The sequence below is a fragment of the Mycteria americana genome, chromosome 1 (assembly GCF_035582795.1).
Source record: "Mycteria americana isolate JAX WOST 10 ecotype Jacksonville Zoo and Gardens chromosome 1, USCA_MyAme_1.0, whole genome shotgun sequence".
In the NCBI taxonomy this organism is placed as follows: domain Eukaryota; kingdom Metazoa; phylum Chordata; class Aves; order Ciconiiformes; family Ciconiidae; genus Mycteria; species Mycteria americana.
This window is the reverse complement of record NC_134365.1, coordinates 82,213,489-82,232,884: the sequence shown is the minus strand read 5'-3', so window position 1 is coordinate 82,232,884 and position 19,396 is coordinate 82,213,489. Positions and strand designations below refer to the sequence as shown.

At 36.9% G+C, this 19,396-nt stretch overlaps 1 protein-coding gene across 17 annotated transcripts in view; it reads right to left on the bottom strand.

Annotated features, from left to right (window-relative positions):
* Nucleotides 1-19,396, bottom strand: part of CCDC91 (coiled-coil domain containing 91) — a 341,211-nt gene that overhangs the window by 81,191 nt on the left and 240,624 nt on the right. For all 17 annotated transcript variants that reach the window (XM_075508273.1, XM_075508327.1, XM_075508281.1 and 14 more), the window contains one exon: nt 7,999-8,076. In XM_075508273.1, the coding sequence (XP_075364388.1) occupies nt 7,999-8,076 (78 nt within the window). The remainder of the gene's footprint in view (nt 1-7,998; nt 8,077-19,396) is intronic.

Sequence of the window (19,396 nt, the reverse complement as noted above, 5' to 3'; positions counted from 1 at the left end):
TCTCGGGTGGATCTCATCAGGCCCCATAGACTTGTGAGTGTCTAAGTGGTGCAGCAGGTAACTAACCATTTCCCCCTGGATTATGGGGGCTCCATTCTGGTCCCCGTCCCTATCTTCCAACTCCAGGGGCTGGGTACCCAGAGAACAGTCGGCCCTGCTATTAAAGACTGAGGCAAAGAAGGCATTAAGTACCTCAGCCTTTTCCTCATCCTTGGTCACTGTGTTCCCTCCCCCATCTACTAGGGGCTGGAGATTCTCCTTAGCTCTCCTTTTGCTGCTAATGTATTTGAAGAAGTGTTTTTTGTTGTCTTATTTCTACAGGTCTTATTTCTACAGGTTGTGTTATGTACGGAGCACTAGATGCTTTCTAAAATTTGTCCTCATCCTTGGAAAGGTAAAGGAGCAATGATTAAGATTTTGCCAAAACCATAGCTGAGACACTCCAGCCCATTTTTAATACAAACCTATTTGCCCAGCCCTAGTGCATACTGTCTTAATTCTACTGGCAATAGAAACCACAGCTGTTTGCCCAGAACAGGATTTATTGTATGGCCAAAAACTAGAATTTATGAAAATCCTCCTTGAATTATATAGCCAAAATATAGACTGTCACCCCCAAATTCATCCCAAATTCCCTAACAGTAATAAATTGCTAAATCTCTTTCCCTCAACTTCCTCTTTTTACAGGAGAAAAAAAACTAGTCAGAAAAAAAAAGGCAAGACGAAAACCAGCAGAGTTTATTACCCCCTCTCATCTCTTCTGAAACACAGTGTAAAAGCAATTTCAATCCATGCAAAAACCAGACTTCTCAGATATGTAGCATTGTTTGAAAATGTTAAATCAACTCACATGAAACATCAGTACAAAACATGCATCATGATGTACAGGCTGCTGCATTATGTTCTGTAACGTTACTCAAAAGCACCGCAACAAAACTCTTAGTCAATCCAAAAGAATATCCTCCCTCGTTTCTTTCCCCTGCTCAACCATCATTGACTTGCTTATGTAACTAAATACAAGCCAGTACATCCAACACCTTCTTTCCTTCAAAATTGCCGAGTCAGGATGGCCAAAACAAGTCATCTTTAAAAATAAAGTTACCTAGTGAAAAGTAAAGTTACCATACTACTTCAAACATATGAACTATATTAAATACCAGTATTAATTTCAGCAATATTACATAAGAATGTCTATGCTTCATAGCATTAGACAATGATTCATCTAATTCAGCATCTTGCCTCGACCACCAATTAATTTCTACTACTTTATTTAAGGGCAAAATATAATTAACCAATTGTTGAATGATGAAACAGAGCAGAAGACACAATCAAAATTCTTTCCTGACCCCTGGAGAAGATACATTAACTCAATAAAACATACTATTTGACTGGTTGTGTTATAACTCAGTTATTAGCTAGTACACATACTATATAAATAAAACTATTTAGAAGATTTCCAAAAATGTCTTTTTCAACAGAATCCAACTTATCCACTTCAGCCCAAGATACTGCATATTTTCACAATCAGGCTATTTGCAGGTGAGCCTTCCTTTAAGTTAAAGTGAAACATGTCCATATAGGTGCTATGGAATAAAGGGGGGGTTTTGTACAAGTGAATATTAACCAAAATGAAAGCAAATAAACTCCTGCTTAGGTCAGAGTCAACTTTCAATTTACAATGAAGTAGGTTCTAAATTAAATAAAACAAAATGTTGAGTTGAATTTCCTGAATTGTTTCCACTCATAGTCATAGCATGATAGCAAAGCTTTAAACAGAGCTCGTGCTGTGAAATTTTACATATCAAGTCAAAAAGTGTTTCCTATGGAAAATTCTTCTCACAAGTTATTCTTTACAAAAGGTCAACACATTTTGATGTGCATCAGGGTATGAAGAAGCTTCATGGTTTCACTAACCACTGTCCTGTTTACAGTGTGAACTGAATTTTAGTCAGGTGACATAATGTAAAAGACATTTGAATCAAACAGGGCAATGTGGTTTTTGCAAAGTGGTATAACAACTTCAGTTTCATTTTCAACTGCTTTTGGTATACCAGTAATGATCAACAACTTACAGTTTGAATACCATGCTCAGTTTATCTAGATATCTCAGTTTTACTGGCATGTGAGTTTAAATGATTTATTTTCCACAAAACCATGTTCTCCCAGACTCCTGCCAGAAAAAAACTGCAAACTTACTCTTAATCAAACCTTTCAATTATTATATTTAACACCGTATTTATTGTTCTATAGTGAGAACCACATATAAAAGTCATCCTTACTAAAAAGGGAGGCAGACATACCTTGTAATTTTTACAATTACTTTTAAAATTGCAGCTGCTTTAATCAATAATAAAATATTTTTGATAGCCAGATCTTCAGAAGGTCGAGAATGATTGTACCTTGCTTTTATCAGAATTCTGTAGAAAGATTTTTATAGTAGCATCACTGTTGTACATGAGTACTTCTATACTGTAAAAATGACAAGGAATCTCTCCTTTTCTAGCCATCAGCTCTTCATGACAAAAAAAAAAATATTGTATTACATTCAAGGCCCACTTGAACTTACACATGGACAAGTACAGAAGTTGGTAGTGAAATACAAGCCCTTGCAACAACTTTTGAATTTACCCTTTTATTCATGTGTCAGGCCTTTCTGAGCCAGTATGTCATCTTGGAAACTTAATAAGCTAAGCTGGTGTTTTAAAGAGCTGAGAACTGGCCACATTTCAAGAGTTTTCCCTTCTCACTAAGGATAAACTATGGCTAAAAATAGATATCCTGATTCTAGATTAGCTTCCTTTGTAATGAAATCTTTTAAATTTTCCTTTGTTTATTAGAGGGTATCCTTTCAGTTCAGAGGTCTATTATTGACACAAATAATTTTGAAAGACAATCTGATGGTCCCCACATATCCTGTACCTTGCAAATCTGTCTGTTCTTACATTCTGGAAAGCTGAAAAAACCCAACCACCTAACACTGAAAACTGATAGATAAAACTCTCACTATTAGGAGGGCTGGAAAGGACTTTGCATCTTGAAGTTAATTTCCATAAAAGGAAACACACATCTGATTCATGCAAGCTGTCTTTTAGAAGACTAATAATTGCATAAAATAATCTAAGTAAATAAATACCATCAAATAAATACACCTGCCTGTAACCTCATATTCTTTAAAGTTTACATTAGAGAATATTTTGTATGGTGAGAAATATAAACAAAGCAGATTAAAAATCTTAACTTGTCTATTTACAGAACTATGACAATTTCAGAACAAAAGCTTGATTAAACAAGCAGAGGAAAAATCCTTATGTTGCTTGTGGTAAATATCTTAAAATGTGACATGATCCCACAAGCATCATTTCCAAGATCTACATTTACTTTTTCTTTACCGTAGTTAATTACCAGGGATAAAAGTTTAAAAAAAATGACATGAAAGACAAATTAAACAAAATTAGGTAAACATGAGAAGGGGAAACTTGGCCTACACAGAACACTAAGTTAATTTTTAATTTGTTTTCCCATGTTTTTTAATATGAATTTCATGACTGTGTTGTAGATGGTTTATTTGTTGAAAAGAAGATAAGAATGTGAGATGCTTAACAGTGGCCAAGGTTTTTGAGGGTTTGTGCTACGAAGTGTCTAATGGTCTCTGTTAATGGCTTTCCCAGCACATTTGGCAAGCTAATATTCCAAAGAAAACTGCAATAATTCTAAAGGCTTTGGTATATACAGGTCCTTGAAGTTAGATCATTCGGTATTTGACTTCTTGTGTAAACTCCATTTTCGACACTGTTGCCATATTAAAAAGCACCAGTCACAACAAGGGTAGGAATTGAGAGGGTTTGGTCTTAAACTTGAGTGCCTGGTCTGCCTAGGGATAATGTACTAATGAAAGATCAACGTAGAGAAATATTGTCCCTTTTACAACAAATAATTCCCCAAAATAGAGGAGAGTGATTATCACAAAGTGTAACCCACTTTCAAGCATAGAAAGATACAACAAAAAAACCTGCTGCAGTAAGTCTGCAAGGAGTAATAATTAGCTCTAAATGTAAGAAAAATGTGAGCTTTTGGTTACTAACTTGGCAACCTTGTAGACAGAAGTGAAAAAATGGCAATTCTCTCTTCCCTTGTACGCCAAAAGAAAGGCACTTTCACAAATCTACCAGTAGGAAGACTAACCTATGGCAGGAATACAGAGAAGGCAAGTAGTCAACTCTTTGCCATTGTTGTTCAACCCAGAGTTTCAATACCTAATTTAGAGGATTTGGGGCTTGAGGTATTCTGGGGATTATCTTCTGGGGCTAATGGTGAATGGTTCATATTTTTACATAGCTATCCTTAAGCAACCAATGTTGGGCATTACATTCGCTCATGCTTGGCATTACAAAATTATAATTGGCTGGAATCAGAGAGGATTAGTCATAATTCCAACAGTCATGACTGCAACAGAGCCTAATTTGGGCCATGAGCAAGCACTGGATTGGAATAATCTGCATCAGTTCATTTTCTTAAAACCCAAGGAATGCAAAATAGGACTGTACTCATCGTAAGAAAGATTTTCCTTCCTATGCCTTTTAAAAAATTCAGTAGACTTGCATAGGTGAATTTCCACACTCAAGGTAATTTGGGGATTAATTAGATAGTACTTACAAAATCTAAGGAAAATGGCAATCACTTCTGCATATAAATGATATGAATTAGTGTAATACAGTCTTAAATCCTAAAGAAGACCTATTTCAGCACAAAATTAAGCATGGCTAATCATCAGTGAATTAAGAGAGTCAATGAATTCCACAATTCTGTATTTCACTACAAGGACTAATCAGATTTACTTTACATTCTTAAACAAATGCTATATGTAGGACTCCTTTGGTTATCTGACTACTAGCTGCGCCAACATGTCTGATAAATATAATAAATTCCTAAAGATATGAGTAGTTAAGGAGTATCCAAAATGTAAAATATTACTTTTATAATTACAAAAACACATTTGACTCATTTACTGAAGGGGAAAAAAAAAAAAAATCTTAACCCTGTTCTATATTGAAATATTAACCATGAATTAACATTTGAAAAGAATCCATGAGATTATTTGCTCAAACAAAACTACAGAACAGTTTTTGCCTTCACTGACTTCTCTGATGATTCACTGTTATTCCTTTTTAAGTACATGGTAAAGGGTTACTGAAAAGATATTTAAGCTATAAACAAACAAACAAAAAAGCTTGATTTTTTTTAAACCTAAAAAACTTTTTGGATTCTTCCTGCTACCCTGAAGAATAACTCGCTGCATGTTTCCAGACAAGGTTGTTTGCAGTATTTTACTCAGATGCTGGCATAGCTCATGTGATTTCTCCTCAGAGTACTGTAATCTCATTGACCAAAATATGGCAACTAACCACATGAGGCAACAGGAAGACTTGTATGAAGTATATTCATGCCATGGTTCCCTGGTATTAAAGAATGCCTTTATATAACTTGAATATAAACAGTCTATGAGACATAGTATGCTAAATATAAATATTACTTAGAATCACAGTATTCAATTAAATCCCTAATCTTTTGTGCCAAATCATAGAAACTGATAAACCTAAGTCGTCTTTTCCAGATGGCATATCAGATCTTCACAGCTGCTGTTGACTTGTAACATACAGAACTTTCATTCAATACTATAAAATTGTTGCATTTCACAATTTTTTTTATATTTTCAGAAATCAAAAGGAGGAAACATAAGTACAGCAATTACCAATTGGGCTCACTGGATTTTTCAAAACCTAAGTTCACACAGAAACAGCCAGATATTTAATCTAGATAATTTAATCTAGCACAAAGCAGAAATGAAAAGTGCTGATATGCAACATGTTCAGTGGCCCATCCAAAATGGGACAGTCCAAAGAAAATTCCCATTTGAGAACTTCTATTGCAAAGTGGTCCTCAAATAAGGAAGGGAAAAGAAACACAATCACTCTCCTCCAGAAGTGAAATGAGGGAGGTGTGGAGAAATGGGACATCACCAGTGGCCATGCTTAACTCTTCTCAGGAATGGAAACTTTTGAAACTTTTTTCTGGATAGGTTCCCTTTAGATGAAATTAATATAAGTTGTATTGATAGAGACAGACATATTTCTGTCTGTATTTGTCTATATTTCTGTCTATCTGTCTATATTTCTACAGATAGTCCAATTTCAATATTAGCTAGAACACTACTAACAGTTATTAGCAATTATTGAAAGGCTTTCTTATTACGAGTTGTTGCAAACATGTATGATGACTAGAATTACTTTATACTTTCCTGTAGCCTGTGACATGGGCTGCCTTCAAGCAGAGGGTCCTAAAGGCATCAGGTCCCCCACAGAGTGGTGCTCTCTCAGACTTGAAATTTGGTAGGCCTGCCTTACATGTGAGGAACGGAGCCTACAAGCTCCATATAACCTAATTAAAAAAAAAAGTTTTGCGTAACATTAAGATCCCAAATTTTGCAGCAGACTTGGAATCTGGCACAGATAGCTCTTCTGGAGCTGCAGATCCTGACACCACCACAAAGAAACATATATTGCAAGTAAGTTTTGGGTATTTGCTGAAAACAAACCAACCTGCCTACCATCCCTAAAAAAGTATTGCAGGCTTCTTGACCAGCAGGTCCTAGGCTCAAGCTTTCAGCTTATTACCTGAATCACAAGACCCAACCTCAATCCTGTCCTTTTTACCTTACCAGTTCCATTCCAACCCTAAATAATGTTGGGGAATTTTTATCATACCCCTTGAGGCAAATTAAACATGTTTGTGCTTAAACAAAAATATTTAATGAACAATGGATTGGACAGTCCTACCTCCATAAGCAGCTTTACAAGGAGTCTGCAAAGATGCAACATAAGACAATTCCTTATATACACTTGCACCAGCACTGATCATGGGAGCATCGGCATGTGGCACCTTAACCCAGGGTTCAGTTCATCCCCCAGAGTCAGCTCTGTTTACCAAAAGTGGCCCCTAAGAACTCACATTTCAGGACGGATTGCTACAAGATAACGCTGTGACATTTCTTATCTCATTACCAAGGAAAACCTCACTCCCTTACTCCCTCAGTCCTATCTCTGGCATTCCTGCTTCCAGCAAGTTTAAACCATTCTGCAGTTGGGCCTTCTTGCCCTCCATGCCAGATCATTCCTTGGTCACAAATTACTGTTGCTGAGCAGTTACAATTTGAATTTCCCCTTCACTAACTACATTGTCAGATTTGTGTTCCCAGCTCACAGTTGCCTACAAGTCTCATGTCTCCCTTCTCATTCTCAAGAACAGCTGCCTTTTCCATTTCCCATTATCAGTCTTTTTTCTCCTGTCAGATCTTCTTTACCTCTTTAAGTCTAATTAGAATTCTTAGCTTATATTCCTTCTCCTAACTTAATTCAGTTTTTGTCCTCTGTGCATTTCTTACTAGAAAGTTTCCATAACAGTACAAAAGACACAGATTTATCCTCCATGGTAACATCCAGTTCTTTCATCTTACCAGATGAGAGGAACTAGGAACAACATGAGAGAAGAATTACAGATTCAGCCTTATTTCATCCGTAACTGCTTCTCTTAGTGCTGTGTAGATAAAAACCTGCTAAATTGCTCTGTGAGGCTGCTTTCCTGCAAGTGCAGTTCCTTGAGAGTGAGGAGGTCCAAAATGCGGATATGTGATAAATAATCAAGCCTGCAGTTTACCACAATTGACCGAGCATTTTTGTTTTGTTCTGGTTTTAAGTTTCAGTACTGAAAGTGCCTAACCTACTTTATCTGAAGTTTCCCAAAGTGCAGAGTGAGAAAACACGTCATGCAAAATTTCAGGTCAAACAGTCTCAATTGGAAACAACAGAAAAGACAGTCTTAAAGTGAAAGAGGTTGAGCAACCAGAACAAGCAGTACTAAAGACAACTGCCTGTAGTGCATACTTATTATATACTATCACAATAATATTATTTGGAAATTGTATTATCTCGGCATCTCATTTACCTTGAATTCTTCAACAATAATACTCAAGGCTTCATGTCCAGCTTTTCTCATGTCTTCTAACTCCTGCTTATGCTTTTCCTGTACAAAAACATGCAAAGATTATATACAACAACATAGGCATCCAACATAACAATTTTAATTAGGAAAGTAAAGATCAATTATTTTCCTCTTTTTTTGTATCTTTCATGCAGAAATCCACACATCTTGGCTCTTTAGACATTATATATATGCTCAATTCAAGTTTGTCCTAGTATTAAACTTATTTTTCTTTATTTCTTAATTTTACATGATTAGTCCTCAGATAATTCTAAATGGTTCTCTGATTTTTTTTTTTTATTTTGTTACTCTGATTTTGCTGGTTTCTTGGTATACCTGTGGATGGCAGGGCTTCCAAATCTAAGTAGTATTTAGTAAATACTCTTAGTAAATGTTATCTACTGCCCATATTAATAAAAATGTTGAAATGGTCTAGTAGCAGATTCAACTTCCTCAGAAAGCACACCCTTCTCCTACTCATTACATAGCACCTTTTTTATATTTTTTAATTCTTAAGGTTCCCAGGAAAGTGTTCTTGCATAAGACATCCTGAATATGTTTTTCAAGTAAAGCTCTACTGTTTACTTTTTATTTTATTCATAGTATTATGTAAAAATAACATGGAGAGCAACATTCTAATATTTTTGCCTTTACATAAAAATGCTTGCCTGTGGTTTGCCGAGTCTGCAGTGTGAACACCTCATCAGATTCTCATCAGCATTTCACACTTATCAATGAGCAGCCCCACTTTTTCAAGTCACCAATTAGTAAGAAAATTAAAAACTTTCCCTCCTCCCTCATTCTTTGCTTAAGGGATCCGTTCTTAAATCAGCTAGTACAGCACGTCATAGATGCTTTAAATCACCTTGGAAAACTGGTGCAGAAAGCAGAAAGACATTCATCACAAACCTTACCTTGCAGTGATTATAGGGCAAAACCATTCACAACTTACACTACATATTTATTGCTTTTTGGATGGAACTCAAGTTGAAATTAATTAACACAATTCTATATTTTCTAAGATCTGTACGTTTGAAATAAGAAAAACCTAGTGTCTAACAAAGCGTGTTCAATTTTATTACAAAAGGCCATATAACACCATTAAAAATAAATTAATGGGTCTGTTACTCCATATTTGAGTAGAGGTTTCTGCTCTGCCATTCAGTTCCTTTCTCCTGAAAGGGCCACCTTAGCAAAAAGTTTGAAATTATAGCTATACAAACTTCGTATCGTTGGCCCAAATATAATAAGATATTCAGATTCTCTTGAATAGAACTGGGTTTTTTGTGAAGCCCTACAGGAACAACTGATATGAAACAGAAGAATTGAAGATGGAAATATTTTGAGGTGTAAATAAACTACTAAATCAGATAACAATGCACAACATCTGGGTACATCAGTTTAATCACATTGTGATACATAGGTATCATTGACACCACAAATTAGCTAAACCCAGATGTTATATATGTAGAAAAAAAAAGTGCTGAGCTAGAAATATTTTTACAGTACAAAACTAGAGAATTGGTATAAGGGGGAAAAATGTGATCCAGTGCTTAACTCCAAAAGTTCAGAAATCATTAGCAAATAAGTTTCCTGTGAAAAGTGAAGGGAGGGGAGAGGGAAGGGGGAATGTAATTACTATAGTAACATATCCTGGATTCACAAATACGAAATAAGAATTATATAGAAAGAGGAAGTTAATGGTCATTAATTATTCTAGCTGAAAAAAAAAAAACAAAATAACAAAACCAAAACTGAAGAGAAAGCATTCCATGTTGAGGAAAGCCTTTAAATGAGAAGAGTTAAAACGGTAAGATTTCCATCCAAGATCTGTCAGAACTACCTTGAATGCAACAATGAGACATAGTGAACCAAGTGTGTTGACCAAGGAAGTAACATATTTCATTCTGGTTAAAAGTACAGTGCCTCTCACTAGCATTACCAGGCAAATCAAGACACAAAGCAAAAAATGCAGTTTGTCCTCTTACAATAAATCTCTCAAGTTTTTCAGAATTAGTGACTTGTTCAAAGTCATATACTAAATGCAAGCTGGTAACATAAGTTGAAGCATCAACACCAAGGTATAACTACCAACATGAACATTCCATCCAACACATTATAAAGTACTTTATTAAAATATTTTCTAAAGTAAAGGAAAAGAGTCATTAGTACAGAACCGATAGTAAAGCATCAGTTTTGCTTGGGTCACGACTAGCAATCAATTTCTACAACACAGGCAGAAGAGAGAATGGAAGGGCATTATTACAAGCACACAGATGAAAAGTTTAAGGTCACATTGCAATGCTCCCTTCAAGTAAGGGCTTCATCCAGTCTCATGAACACTATACTGCCTTTTTTCTGTGTCTATTTGCAAGATTCTTCAGCTAAGACAGCAGGCCTGTAAGTTTATTTCTTTTAACTTGTAAGGGTGAATTTCAATTCTTTTGAGGATGGCTGGCCTTTTCTTCTGAAAGTCTGTAAAATACTGTTTCAAAATCTTACAGATATTCACTCAAAGGAATGTGTGCTTGGTCCTTGTAATATCTGATAAGGAGAAGACCCAAAGTCACTTTAAGTAACACATTTTGGAAGTGTATGCATTGATTTATTGTCTAACAATGAAGATACATCGAAGTTCCTGAGTTTCATGATTTGGTTATGAACACAACAGAAACATTCCAAGAATAGCAGCATACTCATTTGATGAACAATGGTCATGTCGGTTCTTCACAAATCCTCAATAAAATGTGTACTTTCTATAGGAAAATAAGCTTAATTAATTGACCTAACTACTCTTAGAATTATTACTCTGCTTGTAAGAAAGAAAAGGGAAGCTCTATGAAAAGTTCTGAATGGTATAGACCTGAAATTAAAATGTAATATCCAGATTTCCTATCAAAGAGAGTAGAATTTTGTGTTTTCTGGCTCTTGTAGAATTCTCCTGCATGGTTTGCATGACTTCAGAGAGGTTTTTAAAGAATGTTGTTGTTTCCTTCCTTTATTTAATAAATGCTTTTAAGAAAGGAATCAAACATGAGTTGAGAAGTTTGAAATTTAAGTAAAATCATCTTCAGAGGACTTTCACCCCCTCCCCTTGTGCTTTGTGATGGACAGAATCTCACATCGGAACACTGACAGTAATTCAACTTGGAAGACAGAGGGGTTTATTTTATTTTGTGATCAAAATCTTGACCATCATTCCAGAGAGCATGAGGCATGCTGTGTGGACAAAAGTAACAGGCAATTCATTGCTCACTGGTCATCACTGTTTCAATTTTTTCCATTTTGTGACTCTTATATGAGGAAATATGTCACTGTGAACAATTTATGCATAAGAATACATGCTTTAATGCTACCAAATGTACATGCCTTCAGAAATATATCAAATAAAACTTGAATGATAAGGATGAGAAAATGGGATCAAACTTTGCAAGTTTTCTTACAATCTAAAATCCAAGTGACTCCAGACTCCCCTTTTCTTTTGTTAGACCCCTGTGAATTAAACCACTGTAGAGGCAGATGGATCCAAATGCCTGGTAAGCTTCTGAGAGGTGTGGTTCCCAAGGACGCCACTGGGCCGAGAAGCTTTCTGAAGCAGCTGTGACAGCAGGAAAAGTTACTGACCACTCGCCATCCAGCTGCTTGTCACTGCCTGCCAATTGCATTAGCACTTCTTTTAGATCTTTTAGCTGAATTGCTTCCTAAATAATTTTAGTCTAAGTGAACCATTGTTAGCATAAACAGTTTAAACAGGGTTCTTTGTTAACATCCAACATTTCAACAGAAATGCAGGGCACGTGTTTGCGCATACTGGGAAGTGTAAGGGTAACACCTCTCAACAGGGTACTATGTAAGATCTGCAACAAGAGGGTTTGTGAGATCTGATGGGGGAAGAAGAGAGAGTAAAGACCTCAAACTTATTTTATGTCATTATATTTACTTACCCTTAAGGTGATATATTGTTCTGCTAACTTTTTAAGAGTCAGACTGTCTTGAATTGTTGGGGAAAAGCACATGCCACCCACAGGCTCTGCACAGATTCCCTACTCACCTTCCACTCTGGCATGCCTGAATGTCACACATATTGTAACAGCAGTAAGTGAAAGCATATACAAGAAGGGAAGAAAAAGGTACTTGCTGTCTCACTTCTTGTCTAATTCAAAGCAACTGCAGTTCTTCTCATTATCAAAAGTGGATGCTTAGAAAAATTATTTTGTGTCAGTGCTCCTAACACATATCAAAAACAGCATCCAAAAAAGAGACTTGATACTGAAAATGAGGGCCACCAAACACAGCCACCTGAAAAGGAAGCAAATGGCTACATATCAAAGTACCTTTTGGTAATAATCAGCCCACAACAGTAAACACCATAATAATTTCACAATCCCAGTTTTATAGCAAGCATAACTAACACCAAAAAACTCCAAAGTTTTTAAAATAACTGAAGAAATTAATTTATATAATGCCTATTGAATGTATGACATTTTCTCCATAGGTATTTTTTCCCCACTGATTTTTCTCTTGTGATCAGAGCAAGAAAAATTTAATTTAATTCTTCCTCTTTTTTTATTAGGTTATCAATAATCACAATTTATAACATTAAAAAAATATCAGAGCAGTAATACACAAATAAAGCAAAAGCCAGTACTGCAAAGAAGCACTATAAGATCACATTTATATGTGGGAAAAAATGATAGAAGAAATAAAATCAATTCAGGAAAAGATCCCAAATTTTTGCCCACTTTCACAAATAATCAAATATAATCCATAAAATAAAATCTTGTCTTTTGGGATCAACTGATAGTATGTGCTTTTTACATTTTACAATTACTTATTCACAAACCCTGTTTAAAAAAAAGTCAGTAAAAGCATGCCAATAAAATGGTAAGTTAAAACAAAGCATCCATGTTTTAACTACAGAAATGTTTCTGTAATACCTGTTAAGAGTCATATGTTACTATATATGACATGCAAGCCAGTTATCTGAGTTGATGCTGACTGCCTATCCTCTGTAAGGCTGCGGTATCTTCAGAATCAGCTGCAAGTCCAAGCCAACATCTCAGAAAGTTATGTATTTTATTCCCTCCTAATTTCTGTCCTAATGCAAAAAGGCAAACTGTAGTTCCCTGCAGGCAACTAGATTAGAAGACAAATTTCAAATCTATCTTACACAGTTTTGCTGTATACAATTAAATCATTAAGACACTTCATATTAGACTCAATTCCTCCATTACATCAAGATTTTCCTCTCCACAAAAATTATCAGCTCTTTTTTATCTTTCAAAGCATCATTTTAAAAAAATAATAAGTAACATTTAGTATCATAATGATTCTGTCAAGAAACTGGTAACTTCTCATTTGAAGACACACATTTCCTCCAATTCACCCAAGTATAGAGAAAAAATACTACTACTGAATACCACAGACAATAAATCACTGAAAAATTGAGTTAAACATGATGAGAATCAGTCCATAGTGGCTAATTAATATACACACTAGAGTGTGCTATTGTATATAAGATTGGTCACTATTTCTGTTCATGTGAAATAAGAATGTGAGCTCTCCAGAACTAAGACACAGGATTGCCTCCAGGTCTATAGCAAAGCAAATATTTTCACTTTGATCGTATCACCAACATCCTAGTGAAAGATACAGCTGAGAACCTAAAGATAAGGACAAACATTTTTACAGGAAGGAAAGAAAATATTCAGATTTCCCTATATAACCAAAATAACATGCAGTATGCTTAACCTTAAGCTCACCACAGGAACCAAGGAGATACTATCATTTATTTTATACAAGTAAATATCATTGCTACCTGGACTGTGAACAATAGAAGACTGTGAAGTGAATAATGAAGTGAGGGAGCGAACAAACTTTCATGAGCAACTTCCTAACATAGTGGTGAGGACATTTCCTGCTGAGTTAGAACTGAGCTGAGCCAAAGCTGAGTGAGTGTGAATGGACCAGTCTGCTGGGAGACATTATAACTGATTAAATGCAAAAAAACTATGTAAAGGAAATAGTATGGAAGAGCCTGTACATGCCCAAAACTGAAACATAATTATAGTTCCCATACCACATGTAACGAAACTCTTCAAGTTTGCAGTGTATAACATGGATCTCTACCCTGTCACATTTAAGACATTAATATTGTGTTAAGAACAACTACAGTTTATATCTACTAATTTATTCTTACAGGATATAAATACAGAGACTTTCCACTGAGGAGGACATTAAGCAAGAAAAACAAGAGCTAAGTCGCATGCAGAACAATCTGTTAATTAATACTAAGTGTTCTTAGTATTAATATATATTTTGCAAGCAAAACTGTATGATATCTAAACAGCACAGTACATTTGGCTCAGGAAGCCTTCTCTGACTGCCTTCAGGTTTCTAAAACATTATATAGGTAGTTAGTTCTTTGGGATGGAGCTACAACTGTGCCAGGGCATCTTATTCCACTGATGCTTTCCTACTTCCCCACATAATCTAAATGATGGGAAATAATAGCAAGAGAAAACAAAGAAGAAAGAGCAAACAGGAGAACAATCCCAGGGAAGCTGACAAAAGAGAATGCTTCCATTAAAGAACACAGTAAGCATGAAAGGAATTCTTATCTTCATTAGGACATTCTCATGTCTTATCTCAAGAGCATCAGTCTTCAGATTAAATTAAATTCCACCGTTGTTCATGAAGAACAAAATATTAACTTGGAAAGAGTTGCTAGCTGTCATCAATAGCTACTGATACTAAAGGTATAACACCCAACACAATTTTCTACACTACTTATATTTATAAATATATTAGTATTTATGTATTAGTCTACTATAGTATATTATATTACTATATATAAATATGTATGAAAAAACTCCACAAGAAGAGTTTTCCTTCTTTCTCTAGCTAGAAAACTGACCTGCAGACTGCAAAGGGACAAAAAAAGACTGCAGAAGATTAGGTTAACCCAAGGAGTAGGAAGTCAAGCAAAACTGCCACAAGGCCTGCATGGATGAACAAGGAGCTCCTGGCAAAACTCAAAAACAAACAGGAAGCATACACAGGTTGGAAGCAAGGACACGTAACCTGGGAGAAATACAGAGACATTGTTTGAGCATGCAGGGATGAGGTTAGGAAAGTCAAAGCCCAGATGGAATTGAATCTGGCAAGGGATGTCAAAGACAACAAGAAGGGCTTCTATAAGTGGAGATGACAAAAGGAAGGCTAGGGAAAGTGTGGGCCCACTGCTGAAGGAGATAGTGAAACTGGTCACACAGGACATGGAAAAGGCTGAGGTACTGAATGCCTTTACTAGCAAGACCAGCCCTCAGAAATCCCAGAGACCAGAGGAAAGTCTGGAGCAAGGACGACTTACCCCTAGATCAGGTCAAGAAATGCTTAAGCAAACTGGACATAGTGAAGTCCATGAGGCCTGATGGGATGCACCCACAGGTGCTGAGGGAGCTGGCTGATGTCATTGCAATGCCCCTCAATACTCTTAGACTGATCATGGCGATTGGGAGAAGTGCCCGAGGACTGGAGGTAAGAAAAATGTCACTCCTATCTTCAGAAAGGGTAAGAAGAAAGACCCAAGGAACTTCAGGCTGGTCAGCCTCACCTCAATACTTGGGAAGGTGATGGAGCAGCTAATCCTGGAAACAATCTCCAGGCACAGGAAGGACAAGAAAGTCACCAGGAGTAGTCAGCATGGCTTCACCAAGGGGAAGTCATGCTTGACCAACTCTATCACCTTGTGTGGTGAAATGCCTGGCTTGGTAAATGAGGGGAGAGCAGTGGACATTGAAACTCCAGTAAGGCCTTTGACACTGTCTCCTGTAAGATCCTCACAGAGAAGCTGTTGATGTGCGGGCTGGATAAGCAGAAAGTGAGGTGGATTGAAAACTGGCTAAACTGCCAGGCCCAGAAGGTGGCAATCAGTGGTATGAAGTCTATAGCTAGAGGCCAGAAACAAGCAGTGTACCCCAGGGGTAAATATCGTCTGATCCTGTTTAACACCTTCATTAATGATCTGGATGATGGAGCAAAGTGTACCCTCAGCAAGTTTGCAGATGACACAAAACTGGGAGGAGTGGCTGATATGCCAGAGGGTCAAGCTGCCATCCAGAGGGACTCAGCAGGCTGAAGAAACGGCCTGGCAGGAACCTCGTGAAGTTCAAGGGGAAGTGCAAAGTCCTGCACTGGAGAGGAACAACTCCATGCACCAGTATATGCTAGGGGCCACCCATTTGGAAAGCAGCTTTGCAGAAAAGGGCCTGAGGGGTCTCAGTGGACAAGATGCTGAACGTGACCCAGCAATGTGCCTTCACCACAAAGAAGGTCAATGGTATCCTGGGCTGCATTAGGCAAAGTATTGCCCCCAGGTCTGAGGGAGGCGATCCTGCCCCTCTACTCAGCACTGGTGAGGCCACTCCTGGAATACTGTGTCAAGCTCTGGGCTCCTCAGTACAAAAAACACATGGACATACTGGAGAGAGTCCAAGAAAGGGTCACAAGGATGATGATGGGACTGGACTATCTTTCACATAAGGAGAGACTGAGAGAGCTGGGACTGTTTAGCCTGGAGAAGAAAAGGCTCAGGAGGATCTTATCAATGTATATAATATCTTATCAATGTATATAAATACCTGAAGGGAGGGTGCAAAGAGGATGGAGCCAGGCTCTCTTCAGTGGTGCAAGTGACAGGACAAGAGGCAATGGGCACAAACTGAAACACAGGAGGTTCCCTCTGAACATCAGGAAACACTTTTTTTACTGTGAAGGCGATCAAGCACTGGCACAGGTTGCCCAGAGAGGTGGTGAAGTCTCCCTTCCTGGAAATACTCAAAAGCCGTCTGGACACAGTCCTGGGCAACTGGCTCTAGGTAACCCTGCTTGAGCAGGGGGGTTGGAGTAGATGACCTCCAGAGGTCCCTTCCAACCTCAACCATTCTGTGAACCACAATCATATTTACCAAGCCCTAATCTACTAGGTGTTAATCATGAGGCTACTTGTTTTTCCTCACAACTTTTCCACAGAAAAGTACTAAAAAGAATTTGCTATTGTATTACAAAGCAAACAACAGTGGAGTGCTGCATATTTATGGACCTATCACAGGTGAACTCTTCCAAAGGACCCATTGCGTACAGTTCACTAGAGCATATATGCTGTTTTCCAATATTTATTCTGGATACAACCTTTATTCCTAATTTCAAACATATGAAACTTCAAACTTAACAGTTAATAGTAATCAAAACCACCATTTATATTAACAAAACTATAATTGAACTAAAGATACCTTCTGTGCCAAAAATTGGCAACATTTCCATCTGCAGCTTTGTTAACCTTTGAGAAGTCATCAACATATGTTTTAGAAATACAACTAGTTGAAACAATGCATATTGAATTTTCATAGAGTTTTACTATTCATAACACATAATGATGTTCACAGCACATCCTAGAGGATAGCTTTAGTCTTTTCATGTTATCTTCAAAAACCCATAACGACTACAAAGAAACTTGACACTCAGTCCAATACCTTCAAAAGCATGCAGGCAGAAATTCCACTTAAGCATGAATAAAAACTTTCTAAGATTTAATTCTAGAAGATATAAAGTAACAACTCATGGCACCATTGTATGTAAAGACTCTTAAGATTAAACATATCTTTGACATTTTCCCAATGTAATAAAAGGACAAATTGTTTTCTTCCTTCCTTGTTTTTGTAGTATAGAAAATAAGTTGAAATACAATGTAAACAATCCTATTTACTACAAAAATCAACAGAAAAAGAAGTTACATCTTTATATTTGAATCTCCTTTTCATTTTCAGTATCTGAACTATATTCTTTAGCTGCCTCTTTGATACAAAGCTCAGGAAGCAAACAATGGTGATAATACCTCTTCTTCCAATCTTAACTCCTTTTCCGATTTGCAAATACATTTTGGAACACTGAAAACATTCCAAATCAGACATGCTATCTGAAAACTAGCTGATCAACAGCTATTTTCCCATCAGAGTACAAGCAAAGCAGCTCCAACACAAAGTGGTTGATGTATTTATTGAGAGCTACAAATGCTTTTTTGTTTCCTGAAGACAATTAATGAAGGGCATCATGTGCAAATTGAACAAAAATGACAGAAGTTGCAGGACAGCCAGAGAGACAAATAATCAACTTTTTGTCAAGCTGTTGTATTTGTTCCATTAGAAAGGTGACAAGATTTAGATCAGAAGACGAAATGAACAACAGTTTGGGAAACTGAGCATCAAATCAAGGAGTTTGGGATAATATAAATGCCAAGAAAAACAGTGAAGACGACGACAGCAAAGCCTTATATAGACTTGCTCAGCTGAAGATCTGAAAGACAAGCTTCTCTTGACCTTGTTATTCAAGAGAAAAGAGGTTTATGAAATAAAAACACACACTTGTCAGTTAGACCATATTGCCCAACCCATAACGCAAACTGCATCTGCAACTTACTCCAACATTTTCCTTGCATCCAGAGAACTGCTATCAAATTGTAAACTTCTAGATTAAGTTGTTGGTTGTTTTACATACCTGACAAATTCATAAATAATCTAAGCATGTAGGAAAAAAAACCAAAACAAACCAAAACCCACAATCCAAAGATTTTCTGACAACCTTGTAGGTATTGGACATCTACTATTAGGCTCCCCCTAAGCCTACTCTTCTCCAGGTTGAGGTCAAGATATACAATGTCCACTGAATTCATCCAGAGTCTAACTGTTTCATCACAGAAGGCAATCAGGTTGGTCAAGCAGGATTTATCTTTTGATAAGTCCATGTTGGTTATTCCCAATCACCTTCTTCACTTGCCCAGAAATGGCTGCCAAGAGCACTTGCGCCATGATTTTCCCAAGGACCAAAAGGCTGACAAGCCTGGATCCATACATCATCCTTCTTGTCGTTCTTCAATAATCAGAGACTTTCCTCAGTCTCTGAGTTCATACAGAACTCTCTCATAGTGAGAGCCAGCTCTCTCATCACCTAACTAAATCAGTCTGCTCTCATGAACTCTGTGGTCTGTCCTTTCCTATGCTCCGTGGTCTGAAGCTGCTCATTTTTATAAATGACAACCTCACCTCTTCTTCTTCCCTGCCTTTTAAATGAGCTGATATCCATCATCCATACTAGAGATCCAGCCACACAAAGTACCACAACACATCGCAGTTATTTCAACAATGTCATAGTTCAGCCTCTGCATATGGAGCTTAGCTCCTCCTGCTTGTTTCCCAGATTGCATGTATTTGTATACGCACATTTGACATGGGCCCCTGAAAATCAATTAAATTTTTGTGTTGCTTGATGAGTGGGAGTCTGGTTTTGGTTATTTTGTTTACCATTT